Consider the following 22920-nt stretch of genomic DNA (forward strand, 5'->3'; position numbering starts at 1 on the left):
GCAGCATGTGCTGCACCACGCAGCACCAGAGCCACTGACACAACACTGAGGCAAGCGTCATGCCAGCAGCAAGATGTGGCAAAACATGGGCGAGGGCGAGCTAAACCCAGTCGCCGCCCACGAAGCAAAGAGACTGTCCTGTCCAACCAAAGACAGGCCTTGTTTGTTTCTTTCTCCCCTTTCTCTCTCTCTCTCCCTATTATCTGTACCAGGATGCTGCTGTGGTTTGCCGTGCCGTGCTGTCAGCCAAAGAGAGGACAGCTGCCACCGAGAAAACCGCTGAGACTCCTGACTACCGATGACAGGGCACACTACCCCAGCACTGTAACCAAATACAGCTGTACAAGGTTCCGATGGAGAGAGGACTCCCTCACTCACACGGAGGCCGATGTCAAACACCTGTTCAGCCAATATGAGAAAGTGACGGTTACACAAATGGAGTTAGGTGGACACCACCACCGCTCCAAACAGTTCCCGGGAGCTTTGCTTAGAGCCGCTGCTGCTGCCGCCAGAATGTTTAACATTGTTATGTCCAGTGTCAATGCAGCGAACCAGACTGTAAACTCCTTGAAACCACTGTTTACTGTCTTCCAGAAGAACTTTACCCAGACTCAGCTGCCTACAGCGGTAACAACAGACATGCTGTGGGAGGTTAGCTCCTCCAAAGACAGCCTAACCACGAGTAAAACCCCACCATACATGATACCCTTAAGCCTTGTGTTAACTGTGCTGTCTTACACCATCACCATGCCAGCTGACCTGCTACGAATGCACCTGGCCAACTCTCTGGATAGCGCCTTCCTACGGCACGCAAACCCCAAACAGAGAGAAGTGAACGTGCTCCTGAACCAACTCATCAGTGAGTCAAACCAAGTCTACAGACCTAAAGACATTGTCAGTGTCAGGATGTGGAAGAGCAACACCCACACCAAAACACACATTCCAAATGTGGCGGCCTACCACGACAGCAACACACAGCTGTACCTGGCCCCAAACATGCACATGTGTACTTTAACCAAAGACATTCATTATCTCTGCCTTAGCAAACCCTTCCTCAGACACAACTCTGAAGGAATCTGCGAGCTGCAACCCTGGGTCAGCGATACGCGCTGCCCTGCCGAAGCCAAGCCTCGTACACAAGTCACAGAAACGCAAGCAGAGATTGTGGGTAACAGATGGCTCGTCAACACTCCTGTGCGCTCAGCTATGCTGACCTACGACCAGCATGACACCGCCACCCGTGCCAACCTGCTGGACCAAGTACTGAAAGGTACCACCCAACACATTGACATTACTCCTGTCGATACAGCCCTCCAAGCACTGTCTCGACAGCCCATTCTGAACCAGTCATCTGCGGTCCTAGCCTGGACTGCTGCCGACACTGCACGGTGCATCTCCACCGTCATTGGTCCCGCCCTGACTCTTGGCGTGACCTTCATCCTATACAGGATACTCAACGAGATGCAAACCTCTACAGCCAAACTCACGACAACTGTGGCTGGAGGTCTCCGATGGAATCCCCGGAAAAGGGACGCAAAGTCAAAGACAATACCGAACCTCACCAAGCTGAATCCTCAGCTTCAGGAACCACCTGTCATCATGACCCACCTGCTGCATGACCATCACGATTCACCTGTCATCTGCCCATCCGGGATGATTGCCGTCCGATGATGTCCACACAGGGACTTCATCTGACGTAAAGGGGGAGATGTAACAGATATGCAGGTCAGCGATTCATGGGTTAAATTCTGTTTTATAAATTCAGACTGTTGGTACTAAATGCCAGCCTGGCTGGACTTAAACTATTTACGATGCCCATGCAAGCTTCAAAGAAGAAACGAAAACCCCCAACCCAAATTCTTCCAACACTGGAGACAAAGGAACTTTTCGTATAAGTTCCTTACTTTCATTTTATTATTAATATGTATTTTAATTATGTTTATGGATTGCATAAAATGGTTAATCCTTGTTATGTGAAGAGTACAAGTTGCAAGCTTATACTTTAGGAAATGTCTTTCCTCACTTTAACTTCCTCAAAGAGAGCCATGTTCTGCAACCCCCACTTTTGCAGGTCGTAAAGTTTACGACCACACTGGAGAGGAGAGAAGCCAAATCTTCTCCCCAATGCATTCTATGGAATGAATTTGTTACCTGTTAGTTTTTATGCTGTATAAATGTATTACGTATTCCCTTTTGGTACATTTAGATGTTTCCCAACATCTGCAGTGTTATCATGTGTTAAGCAAATCTTTCAGATGTAGAATTACACATATTTAATGTAACTTCATGTTTTGATCACATATACCTATTATGTTTAGTCTTGTTCTAATCGTCATGCTTTGACAGACCCATTTATCTAGAGCAAAGTAATGAAAAATGTATTTAATCTGGAATAATGAACTTGCTTTAATATTCCTGATGAAATCGGACAGGCCCTAAATCATCAGGGGGTTGTCTCAACCGAGACAAAGGAACTTTCCCTCCGCTTCAGATCGCGGACATTCATTGGATGCTCCCTCGAAAATGGGCGTGAACTATTTCAAGCTATAAGAATTGACCAAACAAGGTCCACCCTCTCTTCGCTCTCTTTTTGCTCTTCTTTCTCTTCTCCGTTCTCGGACACGCTGCTCTCCAACGTTGCTTCCGCGCGGCCGTAGGCCGCGCTCATAGCGCGAACCCCCTCAGCACAGGGGCTGAGAGAAAAAGCCATTTTAATGGCTCCTTTGGAAGCTTTCGTTTCGTTCGTTTTCTTTTCTTTTCTTTACTAAGTTTATTAAACTATTCGCCTCTCCACGCAAGGCTGACGAATTCTGGAACAATGTTTGTTGAACCTTTCAAATACCGCGCGAGGACAGAACAAAGGACCACGTGCTCCACGCTCACGCCAAGCGCAGCGTGCACGCGCGTCACATGGCCTCCGTTTCATGGCACATGGCTGTTTCAACGCGCAAAGCTCACAAGCTCGACGCCGATCTCACGCCACACTCACATGGGACACTTCTGCAAGTATCACTTTCTCTATGGAGATTTAAATGCTGGTTTAAAGTGTTGTTATGATCTGATTTGTTGTTGGCTTCTAAAAGTTACTGACTATGATTTTCATACCTGAGCTCCTTATGTGATTCCATTCTATTTTCTCTCTCTCTCTCTCTCTCTCTTTCTCTCTCTTTTATTTGGATTCGTTATGTATTGTAAATGTTTATTGTCTGTATTTTCGTACGCATATTTACTCTGTGTGATTTGTAGTTTGATGTATTACTAGTTGAATTATTAAAAACTCATATATAAAATGATTGGCCTGGACTCCACCCCACTCACATTACGAGTCACTGAAATGTTTTGGTCTTTAGCTACAAGCTCTAAATTTAGAAACTAAATTTATCATAAGGATAGGATAATATTTTCATGGCCAGAGAATACTTTTCCTTGAATTATAAAAAGTGATATCTCTATTGAAAACTGATAGGTCAATCTGGCTTGCTGGACAATCCACTGTTTGATCTGCAGTAATTTACAGTAAGAGATCACAATAATTGATATGAAGAATGTAATATTGACATATTAATGAGTAAATTACAGTGCCCTGTGATTAGTATTGGTATTGGCAATTGAGCTATTTTTCATAATCAATAAAATTAAATGTAACTGTCATCTGAGATATATATTAATCAAATTCTTGATTAATTATTCAAATTCCCTATATATCATTTGAGTTAATTACTATGTAAAACTCATTGTTGTTACACTTTCGAGAGGTTGCAGGGAGCATCGGTATTCACAAAATTGGATTTACGTAACGCTTATCATTTGGTCCGCATCAGGAAGGGGGATGAATGGAAAACTGCCTTTAATACCCCTAGAGGGTATTTTGAATATTTGGTTATGCCGTTCGGGCTTTCCAACTCGCCCGGGGTTTTCCAAGCACTCGTAAATGACGTGTTGAGAGATATGGTAGATCAGTTTATATATGTTTACCTGGATGACATACTGATTTTTTCTTCATCTCTCCAGGAACATGTCCAACACGTCAGACGAGTGCTCCAGAGGTTACTAGAGAATGGGCTTTTTGTCAAGGCGGAGAAGTGCGTATTCCATGCACAGTCGGTCCCCTTCCTAGGGTTTATTGTGTCGTCTGAGGGAATACGAATGGACCCTGACAAGGTAAAGGCTGTGATAGATTGGCCATCTCCAGATTCCCGTAAGGCCCTACAGCGGTTTCTGGGGTTCGCCAATTTCTATCGGCGTTTTATTCGTAATTACAGCCAACTAGCCTCACCTCTGACAGCCTTGACTTCCCCCAGTACTCCGTTCAGGTGGTCTGACGCAGCTGAAACTACGTTTTCCAACCTAAAGAGCCGCTATGTTTCGGCTCCCATCCTTGTCGCCCCTGATCCCACACGGCAGTTCATGGTGGAGGTCGACGCATCAGAGGTGGGGGTAGGAGCAGTGTTGTCCCAACGTGCTGCTTCAGACGATAAGGTCCACCCTTGCGCGTTTTTCTCTCATCGATTATCTCCTGCCGAACGTAATTATGACATTGGCAATAGAGAGTTGTTGGCGGTCAAATTAGCGTTGGAGGAGTGGCGCCACTGGTTAGAGGGTTCAGGGGTTCCCTTTATTGTTTGGACCGATCATAAGAATTTAGAATACATTATAACTGCTAACAGACTCAATTCCAGGCAGGCTCGGTGGGCACTTTTTTTCGGTCGTTTTGATTTTACCCTATCGTACCGCCCGGGTTCCAAGAATGTTAAACCCGATTCTTTGTCACGTCTTTTTGATCCCTCCGCCTGTCCCGTTACTCCTGAGTGTATTTTGCCTGAGAGATTAGTTGTCTCAGCACTCGTATGGGAGGTCGAGTCGAAGGTCAAGACGGCCTTAGAAGGGGTAACGCCTCCGTCCGGTTGCCCACCGAACCGCTTATTTGTGCCGGAGGAGTTAATGTCCGAAGTTGTTCGGTGGGGTCATTGTTCCAACATGGCTTGTCATCCAGGGATAAGTAGAACTAATGGGTTGGTTAGACAACGATTCTGGTGGCCACGTATGGCTCGCGACGTCCGCGATTTTGTTTTGGCTTGCTCAGTGTGTGCCAGTGGTAAGTCATCTAACCGACCTCCTGATGGGCTCCTTCAACCGCTGTCTGTCCCTTCGAGACCCTGGTCACATATCGCTCTAGATTTTGTTACCGCCCTCCCGCCCTCTAATGGCATGACAGTCGTTTTGACTGTAGTGGACCGGTTCTCGAAGGCGGCACATTTCATTCCCTTGCCCAAATTACCTACAGCCAAGGAGACAGCGGTTACTGTGTTAGATCACGTCTTTCGGCTTCATGGCCTCCCGGTAGACGTGGTCTCAGACAGGGGATCCCAGTTTATATCCAAATTTTGGAGAGAATTTTGCAAGTTATTAGGAGCGTCAGTTAGCTTGTCGTCGGGTTATCATCCCCAAAGCAACGGACAGTCTGAGCGAGCCAACCAAGATTTAGAGAGGACGTTGAGATGTTTGGTCTCCAAGAATCCTTCTTCCTGGAGTCAACAACTCTCTATGGTGGAGTACGCCCACAATTCGTTGCCAGTGTCTGCTACGGGCCTCTCTCCGTTCCAGTGTAGTGTAGGGTACCAGCCACCAGCATTTCCCAGTCTGGAATCTGAAGTCACGGTCCCCTCCGCTCACGCGTTTGTCCAGAGGTGCCACCGCACCTGGACCAGAGCCCGTGAGACTCTGCTCCGGGTGAGGGAGCGCACTAAGGCCAAGGCCGATCGCCACCGGTCAAAGCCTCCCGTCTACGTCGTGGGTCAAAAAGTGTGGCTTTCTACCAGTAACATTCCATTGCGATCCGTTTCTAACAAATTAGCTCCCAAATTTATCGGCCCGTTCACTATCACCAAGATCATTAGTCCGGTGACAGTCCGCCTCAAACTACCTCCTGCGTACAAGAGGATACACCCCGCCTTTCATGTGTCCAAAATTAAACCCGTGTTTTATGCACGTATTAATCCGCCTACTCCGGTTCCCCCGCCGCCGCGTCTCGTAGAAGGGGAACCAGCATATTCGGTTAATCGTATTCTGGACTCGAGACGGAGGGGACGAGGATTCCAGTATCTGGTGGACTGGGAAGGTTACGGTCCGGAGGAGAGGAGTTGGGTACCTGCTAGGGACATATTGGATCACTCCCTTATTGATGAATTCAATCAGCAGGTAGGCCCTTCTGGGAACTCCAGGAGGAGTTCTTAGAGGGGGGGGTACTGTCACGGTTGGTAAACCGTGATCTCGGGTTGTTTACACTTTGTGGTGAATTCTGTGTGTTCTGCGTTTGCACTGATTAGTTGTGGGCGTCTCCGTTAATTGTATCAGCAACAGCTGCCACTCATTACTCATCTCCTTTATATATGGCTTGTCTCACGTCTTGTGTTTGTGAGATCGTTGTTTCATGTCGTTGTGTTACCCCTGTCTGGTTAAAGTGTTAGTTTGCGTTTGGATGTCTGTGTTTTTTCCTAGAACCTCATCCACTCTCCGCACGATCACTCAGCCACGGACACTTACCTTCGGATCTATTCCCCGCAGTTCCTGTGCCACTCTCTCCTGCTGCCTCACGCCACCAAGACCCGGACTTCCCACCTACACTCCACCTCAGGCCGGATTTCTCACCAACCACCGTCTCCCTGGAGTGTTATCGTCCCATCGTCTTTGTGTATCATTGTTCTACTTGTCTTCATTTCATTAAATCCTGTTAACTTGCATTTGTTTCCGGACTGTCTTTCACCAGCCGTCACAACATCTTGATAAATACCACCCTTGATCAAGAAGAACAAAAAGCCAACTTGAACTTGATAAAATTAATTTGTGTAGACCTGTGGAGCTCTGGAGGAATGTTATATGGAGTGATGTGACCAAACTGTAACTTTTTGGACCCATAGATCAGCGGTATGTCTGCTGCAAAAAAAGTAAAAGCTCATAAGCAGAAGAACACCATCTCCATCCTCAAACTTGGAGGTGGATCAGTCCTGTTATGGGGTTTCTTTACTGTAGAAGGAAGTGGAAATCATGACTGTATGAAGGACATCATGGATTCTTTAAAGTGTCAGGCCATTTTGACAAGAATTGTGATGCCTTTGCTGCAAAAACTGAAGGTAATGATCAATGGACTTTCCTGCAGTCCAGTCATACCAAATACACATCCAAATCTAATACTGCTTGGTTCAGGGATCAGTCATAGAATGTACTTGAGTGACCTGTTCACTCAATTTGAAGAAAGCAGTGGCAATGTGAAAACCAAAGATTATCAGTGATCTGAAAGCTTTTTCAGACGAGGAATGGGCCAAAACTGTACTAGAGTGGTGACAGAAGCTGCAAATCACTTACAGACAGCATTTATTTGTGATTTTAAAGAATAAAAGATTCTGCACAAAGGGGGGTTGAATAATTTTGAACATGAATGTTTAGAGCCAATTCGAATTTTATCATGATTCATCAATGTTCCATTCTCAGAATCACTCAAAAGTGTATTAACAAACCTTCTCTAATACTTTACTGATGCCTTTGTTAAATTGATTTCATAAAATGTTATCCTCCACAGCAAATTGTCTTGCAAGTCAAATAATTGAATAATTTTGAACACAACTGTATATATATATATATATATATTTGTATGGTCTTCTCCATCAGCCTGGTCTTGCCGCCCCCTCTGTTGCCAAAGTATTTTGCCAGTTGTTTTATGAAGCTGTCCCAGTGACCTTCCCTAGCTGTTTACGGTGTTCCTGTTGTGGTATCTATTGTGGACTTCACTACCCTCTTGTATCAGTCACTTGTCAATAAACCCTTATTTCTTCACACTGCAATTGGGTCCTCCTTCTTAGATCCCTGACATTATTATTATTTTTATTTTTTATTGTTTTACTTTACAGAAACACTGAATGATCAACAAGACTGGTGGCGATGTTTAAGATATTAAGTTCAGTTAAAATGACAAATATGCTTCCATACGTGGTTACCAAGTTCTAATCACTAAAGTTATATCATTAAATAGTGCTTATACCATAATACTGTATAATGCTTGACTGACTGAGAAGCTAAGATTTAAGAAGCTGTGCCAGTTTACAAAGATCAGCTGATTGGAATCCTATATATGTGTGTGTGTGTGTAAAATATAATCATAGATAATATAATATATATAATCAGTCTGGAGAGTAAACTGAAAAATTTACTAGCCAATGGTGATTATATTGCCAAGGTGTGTGTAGAGAGTTGCATTTGCTGCATGGTTTTAAAAACACACTTTTTTTCAGTAACCATAAATGCAGGCCTATACTATAGGATATTTTAGTTCCCCTCACTTTACAACAAATCCTTTAAATGTAACCATACTGTATATATACTTCTTCTAATGGATAAATATAATTGCATTATATAATAATATAGGCTTAGCACAAAATAAGCCCAATCAAATTAATAAAAAACATGTAACAAAATGTAAGGTTAAGTTGTCAGGATCCTGCCCTGATAGTCTTCTCTGTCATGTCTTTGTTTAATGTGTCTGTTTATTTTGACTGAGCACATGGCTTTCTGTGTGTTGCCCATGTGCTCCTCTAGTCTTGCAGCCTTGTTTTCAGCCACCACGCCCCTTTGTTTAGTTCAATTGTGTTCACCTGATCCTTGTGTGCTCAACTCCTTTTATATTGTGCTCATTTCCCTCTTGTTTTTGCTGGTTTGTTTTGTGTGTGTATTCTTCTTGCTTGTATCTTTAGGCTTGTTAGAACTTGATATTCAGTATATTGCATTTAGTCTAGTTTCTATGCGTTTTTTTTCTAGTTTTCAGCAAGGTTGCTGTCTTGTCTTTATTTAGTTTGTAGTTCTTGATTCCTTGGTTCCAGTTAATTACCTCTATTTTTTTTTTCCTTTTTCAGTTTTCTTATCTCCCTAGTCATAGTTTGAAAAGTTTTAAATTTTGATCTGTTTATCTCTTGTCTCTTCTGTTTTTTTTTGTCTTCTGTGTTGTGTCAGTTATGTTGGTTCCTTTCCTGGTCTCTGATACTTCTGACTTGACCAGCATTTGATCAAGAGTTACCGTCCCCAGAGTCAAACCTGTGCTTCCTTGAGTTGCTACAAGTATCCTTTTGCCACAGAGTCTGGTGCTGACCCCATCCCCGAGCGGCCTGTTTTCCTGTTGTGTGCCCTGCCCTATTGTGTGGACTGTCTTCCTGCCTCATCTGTTTGTGTTCTCATTCTTGTTATTAAACCCTTTTCTCCCCATTCATTCTGCATCTGGGTCCTATATCGCCAAATCCTGATGAAAGTTGGGCTTACCACTCTCATTAGGCACAAATCCAAATTTGTCCATATTTGTGATGTAGCCTATTTGAAGCTAAACTATTAGCATTAAATCGGATTTGTAGTTCATGAGTGTTCCAGTATCGTTGGAAAAATATGAGCAAAATATGCCACAGTGGACTGGTGATCACACCGAACATCAAGGTGAACGGCTGTGCTGTTTCCAATGAATGTATGCGTGTGTACGAGGTGCTGGTGCAATCAAACAGCTGGAACACTACTGTCATTTTTGCCCATACAGTAAAGGTATGTTTTGAAACCAAAAACTGTAACGTTTGAAGTTTTGAAAATTCAAGAATAATAGCCATCTATAATTTTGTCAATTATTTCTGTCTACTATGGATATGGCACCAGAGGTGAGGGGGCACAGTCTGGCTGTGTATAAGAGGGAATCATTGGAAGTTTGTGAAAAATATCTAAAAAGTGGCATAAAAGAAACCACTTTTCATGACACTTACATTTTTTTTTTTTAAGACCGTGAGTTGTTTTTTTTTATCTTCATGTTAATAATTAAATCACTGATAGGTCATTTAATGACAATGGATTATGGAAATGCCAGAAAACTGACATCCCTAATGCACACAAAGCCATGCCTTCATGTAACAGTATAGCAGTATGTTTCTTTCATTTGGTGTGTGCAGGAGGAGGAGAATCCTGAGGCCTCAGGGTCCTGAGGAGACACTGTATGTGCATGATCAAAGAAGCAATTACATGTTACAGAATTCCTCAGGTTGCACTTGATAATCACCTTTGAACTTCCACAGAATGAAAGATTGAGAAGAAGACCAGGTCTTCCTGAGAGGGTCATTCCAGAAGGTTCAGTAGAGTGACGAGTGATGTTCCGGAACTAATTCCCTGCAGTGCATTCCTCTTTGAATGCCGAAGAGAGCTACATTATTCCCCACACTGATGTAAACTAGGGCAATTGATACCAATACCAGTAGAATCCCACCATTATCAATATTAAAATGTATATTATTTTTTTAATTAAGTAAACATTTAAACAAATAAAGTGTAATTTATTAATATTTAATAATTTGTAATCGCAGTTAACCCTATAAAGCCTAATGTATCCTATTTAAGATGTGAACATCTATAGCCTCTTAATTATAAACATAATCAAAACTTAACATAACTTCTACATGCTATCTGTCATCTGATTGGCATTTTATATATTTTTTAGCAAGCTAAAGACCTTTTAGTATAATTATAAAAACTCTCTGCTGAGAACTTTTTAAACATAAATTATTATAATTAGGTTAAATATAAATGTAAGAATATCTTGTACATTGTAAGTAATATTTAAAGATGAATTCTTACTGGACTGATGTTGGGTTTACATTTTTTTTTTTTTTAGAAAAATTATTTTAAACTGTTAACATCAAACAAGATAAATAAGGCTTGTGAGGAAGTTCAAGGAAGGAAATCTAAACCATCATTGTATTGCGTTAAACTATGTTTTCCCCCCCTTAATTAAAATTTTAAATATCATTAAGAAAATATTTTACTAATTCATATTATTGGGAGATTTAGAGTGATGCTGATATTTATATGCATTTCATAGTTGTGTGCTATTCGTATGCTTTTCTTTAGTAGCCTGCTATTGTTGTTTAAAGATGTTACTTATTTATATTACAAGAAATCAGAATTTCTTACATTTTATCATATCAGCAACTGCACAAAGCTGCATATATTTCCTTCTTTCTTTTTTCCATGCATATTTTATTTTCTAAATTAGTGTGTGCTTGAGTGTGAACTCTATACTATACCATATTGTATAAGCCATACAAGCCTGATTGTCAAATATGATACTCAACAAAAATCTTCTTTTATTTTTTATTTCTTTTAATATTTAAAGTGCACAGTGAACTGATTTATCTGACTATACTGCATATGTCAGGCTATACAAGTCCGCTTTACAGGGTTAAGTATGTTCATGTTTGGTTTTAGAGAGCTCAGTAGAGCAATACAGGTTATTGAATGGAGTCAAAATAATGGTATTTTAGTATTGACGTGTTACCAAATACCTGTACTTTTATCTTCACTACAACATGCTATGCAAAATGTGGCACTGACTGCACATTAATATTATATTCCCTATGATTGTTATGACACTGTGGCTCATAGCAGTTCTCTTTACAAAAACATTTACTGTAAGTACACCAGCAAGAAATCACACAGGCTTTAGGTACTGTGTATAATTCAGTTTTATATGTATGCAGAACTCCAAATTCCATCACCATTTCATCATGTCTGCCAGTGAAGAAGACCTCAACTGACTGATGAGACTGCTCATGTGCGGCTTCAAAAACCTTGAAAATCCCAGGCAATCACAGGACTGACATTTTAAATAAGGCTCTAGAGAGAACGAGTGGCCAGCAGAGCTATCACAAGAAACAGATACACAGCATATGTTTTGACAGCTTTTCCTACAGCTGTGAGTAATTATTGCAGAGGCTTCAGACATAATCTAGCATTTCCAAAACATGGGTTTAAAATAATCTCAAGTGTGTGCAGGTGGGCACTGCTATCTATTAGGTCAACTATGTCTATAAATCCTAAATTAAAACTATCCATTAACTTTCACATTCATCTCAGGGATGGTTGCTCAACTGATGTATATACCAATATCTATTAGCTAACAAAGCCTGAAGAACCTGAAGCCCTCTAAGAGGTTTAGGGCTCATTGAAGTCTTTAAACTTCACTGTCACCCACAGCAATGAGGCTAAAGTTCAAAAGTGAGCTGATTAAAGCTATTCTCAAAAAAGTGGTAATTTCCCATGCTTTATGACTCTAGCTGTGCATCAATTTGCCCTGGGTCTTACTGTCAGCTTACACCCCTTGAAAGTCATTCAAACATGTATGTGTAAATAGATTATGCCATTAATTCAACAAACTATATGTCTGTTCAAACAATACTGTAGTCGGCCTCAGACCATGCATGCACATTCGACAACTCTGACAAAAGAAATGTGAAGCAGCTATACAGAGTCAGCTGCAACAGAGGAAAAACATTTAGATCTTTGGGTATGTAGGAAACTGTAAATAATCAGTCTTTATTAATTCAGAGTCAGACCAAACCACTTCAAGGTCAATGCCATGCTGACATAACTGGATGAAACAACTCTGTCAGTCTCAATGGTTTCTAAATCCAAGTACATTTTTTGAAAATACAGAATGCACTAGGAAAATTAAAGGGGTAATTCAATAAAAAAAAGACAATTCTGTCATCATTTCTAAACCTGTATGCGTTTAATTCTTTTGCAGAGTACAAAAGAAGCCATTTTGATAAATTGTGGTGACCAAACTGTCTTTCAATCTGTCTTCCAATGCATCTTATTTTATTTTCAACAGAAGAAAGAAAACACACTTTGGAAATGAGGTGTGGATAAGCAAATTATGTTTATACTATCCCTTGGGAAATATTTTGTAGCATGGAAGGTCTCTGAAGGTGATAAGCTGAAGAATATTCACTTTTCCCAGTAGTGCAAAGGAAGGACAGAATTCAATTTACTGTTTAACCCTAATGATTTGGTGTTTGAGAGACTCCAAGGCTCATTTAATATAATCACTAAGGTAACATACACTCTGATACTTCAATATATATATATATATATATATATATATATATATATATATATATATATATATATATATATATAATCTTATGACACCCAATAAGAAAACAAAATTAATTAAAATTAAAATTCATCAGCAATGCTGTATGCAAATTATTGAATTACTTGGGGACCCAGAAAGCCCAGATATTATACATTATTAAATGCTTTACAGTCAGTATATTATTATATTATATTATATTGTCGCCGATGTACACACTGGGCTTTGTAATTCATGTAGCCTAATAGTTAAACCCTGCCAATTTAATATTTTATGTTCTTCCATTATTTTTCTGCAGTGTGTTTTAGACAATGTCATCAGAACATCAATGTCTGGTCATTTTGCTTTTCATTGCTACTGTAATGAAACTGATTTTGATGACAGATCTACATCTATCTACAGTCGCACGTGACCACTGATTTGCCTCTCTTTCTGTCAGAGCATGCTTTTCCATTTCAATCCTATCATTTTCATAACGAGTTTTGTGCACTTCAGACAGAAAGAGAGATGAAAAACGCTTCAAGCCTTATTGTCTTCCACAATATCTACTCAATCAACACACAAACGGTACATAAATAAGCTCCATCTCTCATACGAAACAAGTCTATTAGTAAAACCAAAGAAAAACGGAAAATGTGCAGCATTGCACTTGAAACCAGAAGTTCGAACTGTGGATGCCCAGTTTATATGTGTCGCAACATAATAAAGTATGCAAACGTTAATCTTTTAAAAATAAGATTAAAACCGGTAAAAGTGCATTTAAATTAATCAAAGTACAAAGTTAGGCAGCAGAGATTTAACTCTTACCTGTGGGTTGACTCTCATAAGCAGCAGCAGCGCTCCTCTCGCGAGCAGCGCGTGCGTTCACCTGTTTACAAGCACAGCTCACTTCTGAAGGAGGAGTCCACGCGGGTTTTCCTCGCACTGAATTATAAACAGGTAACTGTGTATGTATGACAACGGCATGGCTTGTGTTTTACATAGTCCTCAAATAATACGTTTAATGTATACGCCCGTTTGTAACTTTATGTTGATCTTGTAAATAATGAGGAGGAAGTCTCCTTTGCGTTTTTGTAGTCAACGTTGCTTGCACGTTCTAGTTTTATATAAAGGTGCAGTAGGGAACTTTTGTAAAAAAAAATATTGTTTACATATTTATTAAACATGTCAATATGTCCTGACAGTAGAACAGGAGATAATCTGTGAAAAAAATCAAGCTCCTCTGGCTCCTCCCAGTGGTCCTATTGCCATTTGCAGTTACAGACCGCTCCCGGTAAGAAATCAACCAATCAGAGATGCGGTCCGTAACTTTGTTTGTGTTCAAAATGTAGAAAAATGTATATAATAAGCGAGTACACCATGAATCCATTTTCCAAACCGTGTTTTTGGCTTGTCCTGAATCACTAGGGTGCACCTATAATAAGTGTTTATATTCTGACTATTTTAGATTGTTTTGGTTATACCGCGGCGGAGTAACCCAGTACCTTTGTGATTCTTCATAGACATAAACAGAGAGAAGTAGCTCGGGCTACAATGTTCTTCCACAAGACGCAAGCAGTTATGTTTATTAACCGCTAGAGCGTCAAAAGTTCCCTACCGCAGCTTTAATAGTTAAGCGTCTTCCAGTTTTAAATTAAGTTTTCCTAATGCAAGGTCTTAAAAATTATCAAGTTCTCTTAAATTCAGATTCGGTGGATTTTAAATATTTTTAGTTACTGCACAAATTTCTCCAGTCTGACAGACTGTTTTACAGCAGGTGGAGCAAGATGAACACGATGCTCGAAACATAGTTAGAAATATATAATTGTTGAATTTTGGGCTGAGCGGTTATATAAACGTATCTCTGAGGGCAACTGATTGTCTTCAGAAAAGTTTAATAGCATTTTCTTTTTCTCCAACCTCCTTCTATGGAAGCATATGGGTAGCATTATTCAATTTGGGATGTAATATGCAAAATGACAATGCAATATGTAAAATGGCAATGCATTTCTGTATTTACATTTACATTTTCCAATACATTTGTGCAACGTTTGGTGCAAAATGAAAATGAAAATTAAATTACATAATTTTCATTTGCCATTTACTACACCAGTTTTAAAATGTAAAATGAATATTAATTTTAACGCTTTATAAGTTGCAAAATTAAAATGAAAATGTATTACAGAAATGATTAGATATGTCTAACATGTTAAAGCAAAAACTGTGGCAAAATGATCATTTAAATGCTATTTTTCTTAATTGCATTAACACTCACAGTCAAGACACTTACGATTGCATTTTCATTCGGTGTCCCGCAATGAATGTAGCAAAACTCAATGTGCACATTGAAAATGCATTCCGAGCCGATCACGTGTCCCCGCCCTCGCGCCACGTCAATCATTGTGTGAACAAGGCGGGGCTTGCAGAAGGTCAGAGACTCAAGTCTCAAGAAGAGGATTCAATCAAGTGAGACAACATGGACAAGACAGTTGGTCCGTGTATGTTTTGATCATTTCGGTTTATGGCTTCAATATTTCATTCGGACTTGTGGGCGGAGCGGAAATGCTGCTTTCATCTGATTGGTCGAATCGGATCGGTTGTCATCTGACAGCCTTCAGCTCGGTCTTGTCATTCTTTCAGGCAAAATAAGAGTCAGTGCGAGTGAAGCACTGAAATGTCTGAAACTACGCTCACTGTTAATTAGCATAATATTTGAATCAGATGTAGCTGGGCACATAATTCGTGCTGCTGAGACCTGCAAATTAGTTCTAGGTTGTAGTATTGTATGAATATTGTCCCACTGATAAATACAGTGCAAATAGTTCTGTCCCTTTGGATAACAGTGAAGTGGAAATTAAAATCAATAATAGACTGAACAGTTCCATGTCTGTAACATTTACCACTCTCATCTTTTAAGTCATAAGGCACTAGGTATGTGTGTGTGTGTGACATTAATAAATAATTGTAAAAATGAATATAGTTACATTTCTAAATAAAAATAGTAAAATTAGCTCTATGCTGCTCAGTGCTCCTGTAGCCTACCCCAGAGCGCCCTCTCGCGGCTGTAGACGGTAATGTTTTCTCTTGGTCTTGAATAAATGTGACATATATTCCAGTGCGACTTATATATGTTTTTTTCCTCGTCATGACGTATTTTTGGACTGATGCAACTTATACCGAAAAATACAGTTAACATTATTATTATTATTTATTATGAGAGTAATTGACACAGACTAGAACTTTAATGTTTCACCCAATTCAGCTCATATCTTTAGACTCGTCCGACTCGTGTTGCTTGTATAACTGGCCAGACTTACCTTCCCAAAAAATCCTATTTAATTTTATTTCATAAATTTAACTATATTTATTTCCACTTTACTGTTATCCAAAGGGACAGAACTATTTGCACTGTATTTATCAGTGGGACAATATTCATACAATACTACAACCTAGAACTAATTTGCAGGTCTCAGCAGCACGAATTATGTGCCCAGCTACATCTGATTCAAATATTATGCTAATTAACAGTGAGCGTAGTTTCAGACATTTCAGTGCTTCACTCGCACTGACTCTTATTTTGCCTGAAAGAATGACAAGACCGAGCTGAAGGCTGTCAGATGACAACCGATCCGATTCGACCAATCAGATGAAAGCAGCATTTCCGCTCCGCCCACAAGTCCGAATGAAATATTGAAGCCATAAACCGAAATGATCAAAACATACACGGACCAACTGTCTTGTCCATGTTGTCTCACTTGATTGAATCCTCTTCTTGAGACTTGAGTCTCTGACCTTCTGCAAGCCCCGCCTTGTTCACACAATGATTGACGTGGCGCGAGGGCGGGGACACGTGATCGGCTCGGAATGCATTTTCAATGTGCACATTGAGTTTTGCTACATTCATTGCGGGACACCGAATGAAAATGCAATCGTAAGTGTCTTGACTGTGAGTGTTAATGCAATTAAGAAAAATAGCATTTAAATGATCATTTTGCCACAGTTTTTGCTTTAACATGTTAGACATATCTAATCATTTCTGTAATACATTTTCATTTTAATTTTGCAACTTATAAAGCGTTAAAATTAATATTCATTTTACATATTAAAACTGGTGTAGTAAATGGCAAATGAAAATTATGTAATTTAATTTTCATTTTCATTTTGCACCAAACGTTGCACAAATGTATTGGAAAATGTAAATGTAAATACAGAAATGCATTGCCATTTTACATATTGCATTGTCATTTTGCATATTACATCCCAAATTGAATAATGCTACCCATATGCTTCCATATCCTTCTGCATTGTTTAAAGTGGTAACCAAGGAAACGCTATATTGCTACTGTTCCATAAGCGCCACCTGTTGTCAGAAAGTTAATTTAAATTTTCTTTAAGTCCGTCAGCTGTTTTTGTTTTGTGCAGGTGTCATAACTTCACAGAGCTAAAATCGGAGCATTCTGTTTTCACCTTAAATCTTAAAACTGTGCAGTCTAATTCATATCAAAAATAACTGCTCGTACTGTGAAGCATCTTTGCTTGGATCATGATTAAGCAGTGGTTGCCTCTAAATTAAAGTGGCTACAGATATTTTTGTTTTAATCCAGTTCGCCTGTTATAGAGCAAATAAACAACAAATAAATGTGCTTAAAAAAAAGTGATTGGTATCAGAATCAGACCAGTTTGGTCTTAAATATCATATAAGATGGTATTAACAAGGTCTTCAATTCTTAAATTGAACTTGTTCATATGACACCCTGCAAATGTATTACCACAAACTGCAACTTCTATTTATTGACAATGGCAGTCAGTGAGATGCACCACTTAAATTAAATTATGTATTTATTTACTAAAAACCGGTTCACTCACTAATCATTTCATGTTTCATTTGATTTCAAGTTCTTTTCAGTGTCGACTGAGCAAGTTGTTTCATTCAGAATGGGTCCTTTAATTCCACAAGCTAAGGGCATTCAGGCCTATTTGCTAACAGGTTTGTCATAGTATGAGATGGGAATTGGCATTTTGACAGCGTGATCGCCAACTGCACTGATGTGGAGACACTGTCTCTTGTCATGTGACTTTTCACCTGTTAACAGGTATCCTCGTTGCGCTCTGTCACTTTAAAGGATGATTTATACATAAATCTCATAATTCGTAATTTCTCATAGTTTTTGTGCAAGAAGGCTTTACTGAACACCTGAAGATACACTTGACTTGCTGAGATATACATAAATGAGGCACAGAAGAGATAATGTAATGCAAGAAAAAAATGTTTAATTGTGTATTCAGCTCTTATATAGGCTAATGACACTTACTTAACTGGTGGTCCTAGAGTCATAGATTCACAGGTAAAAATTAAACAAAACACAATGCTAAATGGACAAATAAAAAAAAACATAAAATCTAATAACAAGATTAAATATCAAAATAAATATGCATCAGGTCTAACTGCACAGAATAAAATTTGACACAGATAACAATATTATACAGATTATAAAAAATGTTTTATATATGTGTTGGCTAAGTACATTCTGTCTCCTGAAGCAAAAACCAGATGAAATCCTCTGTGCTAGAGACAAATAATTATTTCAGTAATGAGATTAAAAGCCAAATTTACAATCTGCTGCCCTCCGATGGTAGTGAAGGGCAAGTACAAATTCCTACTACAGTGCATCACATTAACTGACTCATTTATCAAGCATCTGCAAGTCTTAAATGGGTCAACTGAACAATAAAAGTTACAGAAAAAAATACAGTTGGATTATGTCATAAATGTCTTGCTCATCTGAGACACAGCCCTGTTTTCAACAATGCTCTTGTGTTGACCTCACCATTTGGTTGATTCTGGATAATGAACAGGGATCAGTTCAGTCCTTTATTTATCTCATAGTCAAAAAGAGGATTATGTTGTAGAAGGAGTGCAGATATGGCCTGGTTACGCTGAGCACAGCGGAACATGTATTTCACCCTTGATAGGTGCATCAGATGATCTTGTTTCTTGAGTGTCTTCCAGTCTGTCACCCTTCTCACAATCTGTTGAAGAAGAGCAAAGTGTTACATTGCTTGTTGTCTCGTAGTAAAAAACTAATTTAGAGATTTCAGAGTTGTTTGAGTTAGGTGTAAGTGGACCTCATTAGTAATCGCCATCGAGGGCTCAGTGTTTGATTCTTGTAGTATCTGTGCAGAGCATTGTCTCAGAGCATCCCATAGGCTAACTGCACTCATGTGATTTAATAACAGACAGCAGACTTAAATATCTTAAATATTTCATATTCATTTGATTTCACATCATAACTTTTCTCTGCTTTCTTTGTTTTCAGTTTCTATAAATCCAAAAACATTGTTTATTTGCAGATTCACCCACAAACTACACATGAGGCATGTTTCTACTGTATATACACTATACCATTCAAAAGTTTGGCGTTGGTAAGGTTGCTGTGTTTTTTTTAGTGAGTAATGAACACTTTTATTCAGCAAGGATGTGTTCAATTACACAAAAGTGTCATTAAAGACATTTATAATGAAACGCTCTTTTAAAAATACATATTTTGAACTTTCTATTCATTAATGAAATTCAAATTTTAATAATATTTCCCAATACTACTGTTTTTACTGTATTTTGATGAAGAAGCATAGCCTTGGTGAGGATAAGGGACTTATCAAAAAAATATGTTTTTGCACTTAAAAAGTAAATATTATGGGAGGGAAAAATCATGAAGCACACAATTTTCATCTGTAAAAACAAAAAATACCTTTCATGTCATCTTTTAGCTGGAAAAACCAAGTGGGTATTTCCTTTGAGCAAGAGCAAGGGCTGAGAAAATACTCTGCGGCTGCTTCTCCAAACATACTGAAAACAAATTACCAGCTGACAATTAAAACAATCATCTGAAACTGTGCATCTTCTATTTATAAATCAAGTGAAGGACACCATTAGTGAAAAACACGCACCTGATAAGGTATTGCTGGCATTTTAGATGGCAGTCGTCCTCGATCGGTTTATTTTCCAACATCATGTTGTGTTCCATCATTCTAAAGGGGTTTCATCAACTCACCTGTGAGCAGAGGGAGGATGTTATTCCATACAAATTAAAACAAATACTCAGTACATTTGTAAAATCTTATAAAATGTAGTAAAAGCCTAAAATTTACGATGTAGAAGAATTCATTACATCACCCGAAACCTTTGCAGGAAAAATACAAATGCACTAATAAAATAGGCATTTATTCTTACCTGTATTCATCTGGTCTTCATCTGTGACTTTCTCCCTGTACTCTTAGAAAGACTGGGAATGACATCCAGCTGACTGACTCTAGATCAGATTTGGGCAGATCTCAGTGGGGCCGTGCCATTCAGTTCAAGCAGCGGGTTGGTTGTGACATCCATGGAGATCCGGTAACCCAGGTGACAGAAAGCACCTGATTCCTCTAGGAATGAGGGCAAATACAGTCCCATCCCTTCTGACACTCGCCTCTGCTGTCCAGGGATTGTGGGATAGTATGTGTTGGCTCAGAAGTGATGCATATGTGCATGTGTGTTTAATGATTGACTCTAGACCTGCGGGTCCAAACATGCCCTGTTAATCCTAAAGCTGATGAGTGTAATTCCAGGGACATTGATGGGACAAAGTGAAATGAAAAGATCAAAGAGAAATGTTTTCTACTGTAATGAACAGTCCATAGAAATGAAAAGATAACTGATAACCGTACAATCTTTTATGGTATGGTAGTTGTGACCACATATAGATTTCAGTTGCTTGTCAGTTATAATAAAACAATCTTCAATAATAAGCAGTTCCATTTTTTCATCACAAATTACTTGTATTTATTAATTTATTTATTTTATACATATAATCTATACATTAAGTAACACATTTACCTCACAGATATATGACAGCCTCAGGTCAACACTCCACACTAAACTCAACAGATATACTAAATAGTATGTAAAATACTTAAATGAGAAATTCATTACGGGAGCATTATTTGCACTGCATTTGAATCATCTGTGATTTGTGCCACTTTTTTTTATTTGTTGCATTTTTTATCATGAGCCCTGTTTAATTTTTGACCCTGCTTGAATGGTTAATAGGTTAACAACAATGGTTAATAGGTTGACGACAACAATGTCCTGTCTTTTCATTATCTACAAAGTAGTCTGTGGTCTGCTCATATGAATGGGACGCCATACCTTTCAGCACGACCGATTTCAAATGGTGCTAGAAAACTCCAGTCCACTCTGAACACCAGAAGAAATCAGTCATGCTACAAAAGGTAGAAGCATAGCAGAAGTTTTTGTGTGGCATCAAAAAGTACACTTTTAAATAAATAGCATGAATGCATTTAAAAGGTCAAACTAATTAAATGCAGTGTCAGTCACAAACACATGTCTGCTAATGAGGAAAAGAGTCTTCTTCCAGTCTTATTTACACATATTGATCTATAGACTTCTTCCTGAAGACCTTTCCATATGCAGCATGCACATTGTTTTTGGTGGTTGATGTGTCTATGTGGTAATTGGAGAGTCCCTCTGAAGGACACTGCAGTGTGTCATAGCAGCTTCACCAAGGACCATCAGTGTTGAAAAGAGGGGACCTCCTTGAATCAGCATGCCAGAGGATCTGTGGGAGATGTGGGAGATAACCAGCATAAAGACACAAATTTTCTAAAGATGCTTTAATCATAATTTTATTTATTTCACATAATGGTTCTTAAAGAACCATTTTTTCTTAGTGAAAGAAACATATTCCACTATAAAGAACATTTTGTGAATTTGAAATGTGTTTGTTAAAGGTTCTTCATGGAACCATTGATGCCAATAAAGAACCTTTACCTTTAACCGTGCATATAAATTGTGAACTATATATAAACCATAAAAAGAGTGATTTTCTTCACGGGTGCATCTTTGTAAAGATGACGAATTGTCATGCCGTTTCACCTGTGCGTTTCTGGGTGCGATCTGGGTGATGGTCATGATCACTGCCTCAAATGTCTGGGCATTCATCACACTGAGGTGGCTTTCGAGGATGAGTTAGGTTACCACTGCAGGAAGATGACCATCTCGGAGCTGCAAACCAGGCTTCTCTAACTCCATGGGGGTGGAGTCCTGTTGCCGCTGCCGCAATCTAGGGCTCATTGTGACAGCTGATAGACAAGAACCACTTCCAGCAGTAGCATGGGCAGTTTGAGGGTTAAAGTGGTGACAAACCCCTCAGGGAACCAACCCTTGGGTGACCATCACTCATCAAGTAGGACTCAAGTAGAAACCTCCACAATGTCCCGAGCCCTTGAGGCTCGATGATTGGTATCCCGGAGTCGCTTGTGCTGGTTCTCAGTGCCCCTCCCCCATTCTTTTCTTCACGGAAGTGCATGACGAGCTCACCAGGTCATGGACAGCACCTTTTACTGCCAGAAATAGGGATTCTCCCCCCGGTGGACCAGTCAGTAGCGATGCAATTGTTTCCTAAGTCCTCCTTGTCCTGGCGGGGAGCCCCAGTGCTCCCTTTCTGGGCCTGTGGGCATTCGTCTGGTCTAACCAGCAATGCCTATACGGCTTGCAGGGAAGCTGCCTCCACCTTACACGCTACGCCATCACTGCAGGTGCACCAGGCCAAGGCACTGAAGGACCTGCACATTCCTTCACAAGTTCTGAAAGAACTCCGAACTGCCACTGACCTCGCACTCCGAGTGACAAAGGTCACCGCGAGTTCTCTAGGTCATGCAATGTCCACACTTTTGGTCCAGAAATGCCATCTCTGGCTGAGGGACATGAGGGACGGTGACAAGATTTGGTTCCTCAATGCCACTGTGTCCCAGAGCGTCCTCTTAAGCGACCCAGTTGAGATCTTTTCCTGGCAGTTCTCTGCTGCCCAGAAGCAGACTGAGGCAATCCAACACATTCTGCCCTAGCCGGAAGCTGCTGCCTGCTCGTCGCCGAGGGTGGGGCCCCTCATCTGCTCTTCAGGAGATGGTGAACGCACAACTCCCTCCCCAGGAGG

General features: G+C 39.8%; 1 protein-coding gene across 1 annotated transcript; it reads right to left on the reverse strand.

The window, feature by feature from the left end:
* Positions 1-18199: 18199 nt before the first annotated feature.
* On the reverse strand, positions 18200-20404 carry si:rp71-17i16.6 (uncharacterized protein LOC100148415 homolog). Its single transcript, XM_052540154.1, has 5 exons — positions 20157-20404; positions 19874-19977; positions 19673-19772; positions 19052-19147; positions 18200-18955 (listed from the first exon to the last, which is right to left on the reverse strand). Exons 2-5 carry the CDS (start codon positions 19951-19953, stop codon positions 18785-18787), a joined length of 447 nt encoding a protein of 148 aa, XP_052396114.1. The 5' UTR covers positions 19954-19977; positions 20157-20404; the 3' UTR covers positions 18200-18784.
* Positions 20405-22920: the final 2516 nt, after the last annotated feature.

Source organism: Carassius gibelio, chromosome A23 (assembly GCF_023724105.1).
Source record: "Carassius gibelio isolate Cgi1373 ecotype wild population from Czech Republic chromosome A23, carGib1.2-hapl.c, whole genome shotgun sequence".
Lineage (NCBI taxonomy): Eukaryota > Metazoa > Chordata > Actinopteri > Cypriniformes > Cyprinidae > Carassius > Carassius gibelio.

Coding starts and splice junctions, on each gene's coding strand:
- si:rp71-17i16.6 (XM_052540154.1), bottom strand. CDS start 19,953: ATGATGGAACACAACATGATGTTGGAAAATAAACCGATCGAGGACGAC. Junction 19,773..19,873: donor TGCCAGCAATACCTTATCAG/GTGCGTGTTTTT, acceptor ATTTGTTTTCAG/TATGTTTGGAGAAGCAGCCG. Junction 18,956..19,051: donor CGATGGCGATTACTAATGAG/GTCCACTTACAC, acceptor CTTCTTCAACAG/ATTGTGAGAAGGGTGACAGA.